Raw genomic sequence first — 7,236 nt, forward strand, 5'->3', positions numbered from 1 at the left:
GACAGGGTATTTCTCTGTATCTCTGGCTGTCCTGGAACTTGCTGTGAAGACCAGGCTGGCCTCAAACTCACAGAGATCCACCTCCCAAGTGTTGGGGTTAAAGTCATGTGCTCCTACCACCCGACTAGGCTTCATCTTAACACAGAGGAGGATGCCGGCTGTGACTTGATCTCTTGATGAAATTATGGTCACTGTTGCCTTTCATTCTGTAGCTCCCGCTGTCGTAGAACCCACTATGTAGACCAAGTTGGCCTCACTCTGTAGACCAGGCTGGCTTCAAACTCACTCACAAAGCTCCACCTGCCTCTGCTTCCCAAGTGCTGGGATCAAAGGTGTGCACCAGCACACCTGACTTGGAATCCTAGTTTGATAGTATTGGGAAATGGAAACTGGGAGGTGGGGCCTAGTTGGAGGAAGTGGGTCACTGGGAACACCCTTGTCCTAATCTACTCTCCTGTTTCTGCTTCCACATCCAGAGGTAAGTAGCTTGGGTCTGTCATACCTTCTCTGCGGTGATGTTCTGCTTCACCTCAAGCCCAGAGCTTCGCCATAGCAGTGAACGGTGACCAGACACATGCTTTGGGAGGTCTCATTACTTCCCTCAAAGCATTATTACTTTGTTGATTCCCAAAGATAAAGCCTTAGTCAATTAATCACGCCTATAATTCTTTGGAGCTCCTCCCATCCTTCTGCCTCTACCCTCCTCCCTGCTGCCCTCACCCGAGGTTCAAACTTGAGTGTAGAAAGGAAGATGTGTAGTGTGTAAGGAGAAAAGAGCCCAGTGAGCTCCATCATCAAACACATGGGCAGCTAGCACCATGACCCTCCAGGTGTGAGAGCAGCTGTGGCTGTGATTCAGGTACACACACACTCACACACACACAAGCTACCATGGGCAGCTAGCACCATGACCCTCCAGGTGTGAGAGCAGCTGTGGCTGTGATTCAGGTACGAGACACACACACTCACACACACACAAGCTACCATGGGCAGCTAGTACCATGACCCTCCAGGTGTGAGAGCAGCTGTGGCTGTGATTCAGGTACACACACACACACCCACACACACAAGCTACCATGGGCAGCTAGCACCATGACCCTCCAGGTGTGAGAGCAGCTGTGGCTGTGATTCAGGTACGAGACACACACACACACACACACACACACACACACAAGCTACCAGACTTGGGCACATAGAGCTAGGTATTATGGGACGCAGAGTGACCCAGGACTGGAGAGATGGAGGCAGGAGAGTCAGAAATTCAAGGTCATCTTGACTACATAGTAAGTTCCAAGCCTGCCTGAACTGAATGAAGCACTTTCTCAATGAACTGAAATGAAGTGGGGGCATTGACTGATTTAGCCTGCTTTGCCATGCAGTACAAGACTGTGGATATGCTCATAAGCCGAAAGGTGTCCCATCCTCCCTCCACGTAGACCCAGGTACCTATCCAAGGAGTGCCGGTGACCTCCGGGGACCATTCGCTCCACTGGCCAAGGTCAAACTCCTCCTTCCCACGGATCTGTACCACGTGTTTCACTCCTCGCAAGGCATCTGGAATGACGCATTGGTACTGGGCCACTGGGAGCTGAGGGTGGAGACATGGTGAGTCCAGGTGGCCCGGGTGAGGCAATGCTACAGGGAGAGGGCACTTTCAACCACCCCACTTTCCACTTGGCAGAGGCTCACAATCCCCCAGGGGGCTGAGGTGGAGTCATTCTCAAGCACTCTGAAGTCACTGTAGGTGACAGAACCTGGCATTCTCCTTAGGCAGGTCAGAAGGAGTCTGGCCTGGCATTATTAGTCTTATTTTATAAAGACAGAGCCACAACTCATACAGTTAAATGGCTCGCCCAAGACTACGAAGGATGGAAGGGGCAAAGCTGGACCAGAACCTACTTCTTTCCTACTTCCCCTCAGACCTAGGGGCATTTTTCTGCTTAGATCTAGATCTCAGCTGAGCATGGAGGCTCACCTCTGTAGTTACAGCCCTTGGAAACTTAGGAGGCTAAGGAAGGTGGACTTTCATGAGTTCCAGGATACTACAGGGTCAAACGTTATCTCCAATCAAAGGAAACGAATTACCAGCCACACCGTGAACGTCTTTGACCATACAGGTTTGTATCGAAGCTCAAACTGCAGGAAGTAGTAACTTGGGTCCCAGGACTCAGGGTCTTGCCAACTGACTTTGAGCCAGCGAGGCCTTCCAGGTATGGCTGATACCACGAGGTTGGCAGGTGGATCCGGCTGCACTGTGGAGAGGGAATGGAGTTTCATGTGGCATCAAGCATGGTACAGAAGAGACCCTCAAAGGCTCTGCAGACATCCCCACCGCTAGGCATGCACCACTCCCCAGAAATGTTTAAATTTTATTTATTTAGTGGAAACAGAACCCAGAGCCTTGCACCTGGTAAGCAAAAACTCCTTGGCTCACCCCTTAGCACCCTATGTTCATCTTGAGAAGAACAAACACCCCCCCATCTATTTATCAGCAATGCCCCCAGGAGAACCAGATGCTAAGCCCCTCTGCACATGCGCCCTGCCTCTTCCAGGGATAGATCAGGAACGTACTCAAAAAAAAAAAAAAAAAGTTCCTCAAAAGAAGGAAGCAGCTGCAGGGTGGAGCTCCCTTACCCATTTTTAAGCTCTGAAACGCTACGTTGGGGCTGGACTTGCTTCCCATACTGTTTGCAACGCACAGTGACACTATGTGGTACACTTTCTCACTCTCTTGGATCTCCACCTGGCAGGAGAAGCTTTTCAGCTGCTGAGAATACTGGCAGGGCACCTGGAAGTTACTCTTCCCATTGGTGGTGTTGCTGTGGGACACAACGAACGAAGGACACAAAAGTTCTAGTAAATTTTGTTTGTTTTTTGTTTTTTCAAGAAGAAGAAGTCTGGCTCAGGAATTGGAAGCTTGGGAGCTGATTCTAGCTTTCGGGCTCCAACTCAGCCAGTGTCTACTCCTATTAGTGTCTGCGACTTTCAGCACTCTTTCAACCCAAGTGTTTATTTTCTCCCTAGAAAATAGGAAAGCTAGTGAGTGGCCTTAGTGTTCATCTGATAGAATCTGTTAGCATTTTGTCTAGGCTCCGGCCAGGCGGTGGTGGCACCCTTTTAGTCCCAGCACTTGGGAGGCAGAGGCAGGCGGATTTCTGCATTCGAGGCCAGCCTAGTCTAATAGAGTGAGTTCCAGGACAGCCAGGGCTATACAGAGAAACCCTGTCTCAAAAAAAAAAAAAAAAAAAAAAAAAAAAAAAAAAAAAAAAAAAAAAAAGAAGAGAAAAAAGAAAAAGAAATGCCTAGGCTCTGCCCCACAGTTACCTGGCAACAGCCAGGTGTGCCTGACTCACTATAAAGGGCTGCTTGTCCTTTCGCTCTCTCTTGCTCTCTTGCTTTGTCCTCTCACCCCTTCCCCCTCTCTCCTATTCCCCTCTCCTTATACTCATGGCTGGCCTCTACTCTTCTCTCTCTCTCTCTCTCTCCCTCCCTTTCTTGGTCTATACTACCCTCTCAACTCCCCTCCCCATGCCCTGAGTAAACTCTATTCTATACTATACCATCATGTAGCTGGTTCCTCACGAGGAAGAGCCTCAGCATGGGCCCTCTAAGGTACCCCCTCCCCCCCCCACACCTGACTACACACCCACCAAACAAATTCTTTCTCTCTTTATCTTTTTATAAAACACAACAGGATCTTTGGCAGAGCCCAGCTAAGGAGGGACAGGCGGAGGAGAAGGCCCCTCTGGTCACTCTTACTTTTGTCAGTGTGTCTTAATCTCTGATTTCCTTCCTGGGTCTGGTCCTTTGCATTATAAAGGATACAGAAATGAATAGGGAAAGCCCTTCCCTGTCCCAGGGCTCAAAGACCTGCTGCCCTCAGGTGATACAGCACAAATCTGGTGAATCATACAAAGCACACAAGTACAGGGCAACAGGAGGGAGGGGGGAAATAGAAAAGAACTCTGAAGACTGAAGATGGCCAAGGGAAGTCAGAAACCATCCAGCAGGCCCGGAAACCTGAGATCTCGCCCACTTCCACTTTCCCTGCCACTAGAAAACAAGCGAGCAACCTCAGACTCAGATAAGAACCTCGGGTTCAGCCCATGCTGGCTGACACTGATTTTGTAATGTGGAAATTCTCCCCCATCTGCTAGAGATATTTGAAGACCCTTCAGTGAGAGACCTGAGACTTCAGAGTAGCAAGCCCTACCCTGGTACACCATGTCTTCCTAATGCCCTTCAGTACTGCCAGGCTCCCAGGTGAACCTCCGGCTCTCATGGTTTATGCTCTTGATCACTGCCTGATCTTGTTCTAGGGCCAGGCTTGATGGACACAAATACTGGCAACCAGATGATCAAGAGTTCTGTGGAACAGCCCGGGTGGGGTTGCTTAGGATGACCCAATTTAAAGCCTGCATTTGTTCCCATGCATGGGAATTTCCACTTAATATTCCGGGGCCCTGCTTGACTGGTAGTAACTACACCCATAGGAAGGACCCATAAGAAGGAATACCACACTCTGACCACTCAAACTTTATTAGATCTAGGTGTAAGAGGTGTGACTTGTGGGTGGAGACTACAGTTTCTCTAGCGTGTTATATTACATTTCTTCTACCTCCCAGGTCTCCATGTCTAATAGGCAAAGGTCTGGATGGGTCGCCCCTCACCGCCCCCCCCACGACCATTCTCTGTGTCCTGTCTTTATAATACTCACAGGGCCAAGGTACCGATAGAAGCCTGCGGCCTCCTTCCAAGCCCCCAGAGCCATTTGTACCTTTCCTATAGGGCAACACCCCAAACCTTTGGACTTTGATGGAAAATGGGCAGCCCATCCTGGACTTGGGTTCTCTTCCCAAACCTTTGGAACCGCTTCCTAGCTAGATGACCTCTAGCAAATTCATCAGTCTCAGTGAACCCCAGCATGCATTTCCCATAGCTGTTGGGTAAGGTAAATTGCTAAGGATTTTTTCTTTTTCTTCCTTTCTTTTTTTTTTAATTTTTGAAATAACTGAGGACCAAAACATGGCCTTACACGTTATATGACAGACTTGGAAAAACTTTCTACTGATAAAACATTGGTCCTGGGACTGAAGAGATGGCTCAGTAGTTAAAGGCACTTGTTGCTCTTGCAGAGGGACCTGGAATCAACTGCTAGCACCCACATGGTGGCTCACAACCACCTCTAACCCCAGTTCCAGGAGATTCAATAGGCATGCATCTGGTGCACATACATGCAGTCAGGCAAAATATTCATGCACATAAAATAAAATAAGTCTAAAAAAATTAAAAGGTCCCTGTCTACTCAGTCCAACAGTTGCCTGGAGCCCTCCACCCTTCTTCCCTTGGCTCTATGACACCAGCGAACATCAACTAGACTCGAGCCCACAGCCCCACCTGCCACTTACACTTTCTTTGCAAACAGCACAGCCTTAGTGGTTGGAGAGGGGGTACTGCTTGGATGCCACTCACAAATGGCATTGACGAGGGGGTTCTTCCGGAAGCAGGAGAGCTTGGGCTCCTCTGGGGGAACTGCAAGAGAACTCAACAGGATGAGGGGGTGCAAGGCCTCCAAGCACACCTGCTATGTGTATCATTACCCCGCCCCCACCTGAGGGGACTACCTACTTCAGCTCGGAGCCACAAATGACACAACTCCCCGGGGACATACTGGCCAGGGTCAGGCACAGAGAGAAAGGTGCCATTACCTTTTGGGCGGCAGACTGCAGCAGTGGTTCTCAACCTGTGGGTCGCGACCCCCATTGGCTGCCCTTCCCAAAAACATTTACATTACATTTACATAACAGTAGCAAGATTACAATTATGAATTAGTAATTAAAATAATTTTATTGTTGGGGGGTCACCATGATATGAGGAACTATATGTATTAAAGGGCTGTAGCATTAGGAAGGCTGAGAACCACTGCTCTAAAGGATTGAAAAAATGATGCAGAACTAGCAACCTATGGCCTCACCTGATGTTGACACTAGACAGACGGACACTGGAAGGACTACATGGGGACATAAGGAAGAACATGGCTGAGAACAGAGCTTGGCACAGGGCATGGACCCTCCAGCTTCCCCTGGAGCTGAGGGAGCCCTTAACTTGCTAATCCTTGGGGTGCACCCTCTGAGTGCCACATGTGTGTTTCCTGTGTGCTGGGCAGTTTTCAGCCCTCAAGCACTTACTTTCTCTCTCCAACACTTTGCAACATGGAAACTCATGGCGTTCACTTTATTTTGGCAAAAGAATCTGTGGGAGTTAGCAGGACTTAACCCCAGGTGCCTGGTTGGGAGTCCAGAGCTATTAAATCTTCCAGACAGCTTCCACCGCTGGCCACACGCACAGACTGAGCAATGAATGGCCCCTTTCCTGAAACTCTTGAGCCAAAAAACCTGATAAACTTAAAAGACCAATCAGGGGATCTTTCTGGAAGGCAGAGACACTGAAGCTACCTTTGGGGCCACTTCCAAGGACACTGAGGGCACAACTCACCATCCACCAGCAAGGGCACAGTCCCAACCAGGTAGTCACCCAGGGAGCACAAATAGTCCCCAGTGTCACTGGGCTGCACGGCCCTCAGAACCAGTGTGTTTCCCGTGGTAGTCCATTTTCTGTTCTGTGAGCCAGAGTACACCCAGTGAATGGTAACGTTGCCTGCTGCTTCCTTCCCTGGGCAGATCAGGGTAACAGTGGCCCCTGGCAGACTCGTCACCGTACCATTTGCCACCTCTGGGGAAGAAAAACAAGAAGTAAGCCATGGCAACTTGAAAATGGGACTTTGCGTATGATTTGGAGAAGTCAAAGGCCTCCACAGTAACACCTATGGAGTCCTCTCATGGTCCAGCCTGCACCACATCTACCTGGCCTCCAGAAACCTCCCAGACCACTGAGTTGTCTGCGCTACAGTGCACCCTCTCAAGCCATGATCCTCAACCGAGCTCCCTTGATAGAAAACCTTTTAAAGAGACAAGTGAGGTGGTGTTCGCCTTTAATGCTCCCCATCGGGGAGACAGAGGTGAACAGATCTCTGAGAGTTCAAGGCTGAGATCAACTTAATCTACATAGCAAGTTTTGGGTCAGTCAGATACATTGTGAGACCTTGCTTGCCATAGGGGTGCATACCATTAGCCCCAACAATATTCCTGGATTTGGGAAGCAGAGACAAGGGGTCTCTGAGTTATAGGCCAGCCTGAGCTACACAGAGAAACCCCTGTCTTGAAAAGCCCGAGAGGA

At 49.5% G+C, this 7,236-nt stretch overlaps 1 protein-coding gene across 2 annotated transcripts in view; it reads right to left on the reverse strand.

Annotated features, from left to right (window-relative positions):
- Il6r (interleukin 6 receptor) overlaps positions 1 to 7,236 on the reverse strand; it is a 58,483-nt gene that overhangs the window by 22,497 nt on the left and 28,750 nt on the right. For both annotated transcript variants that reach the window (XM_031374546.1, XM_031374545.1), the window contains exons 2-6: positions 6,496 to 6,732; positions 5,409 to 5,532; positions 2,635 to 2,819; positions 2,086 to 2,252; positions 1,447 to 1,588 (exon numbers count right to left, since the gene is read on the reverse strand). In XM_031374546.1, coding sequence (XP_031230406.1) covers positions 1,447 to 1,588; positions 2,086 to 2,252; positions 2,635 to 2,819; positions 5,409 to 5,532; positions 6,496 to 6,732 — 855 coding nt within the window. The remainder of the gene's footprint in view (positions 1 to 1,446; positions 1,589 to 2,085; positions 2,253 to 2,634; positions 2,820 to 5,408; positions 5,533 to 6,495; positions 6,733 to 7,236) is intronic.

This window comes from Mastomys coucha, unplaced genomic scaffold, assembly GCF_008632895.1.
Source record: "Mastomys coucha isolate ucsf_1 unplaced genomic scaffold, UCSF_Mcou_1 pScaffold16, whole genome shotgun sequence".
NCBI classification, from domain to species: Eukaryota; Metazoa; Chordata; class Mammalia; order Rodentia; family Muridae; genus Mastomys; species Mastomys coucha.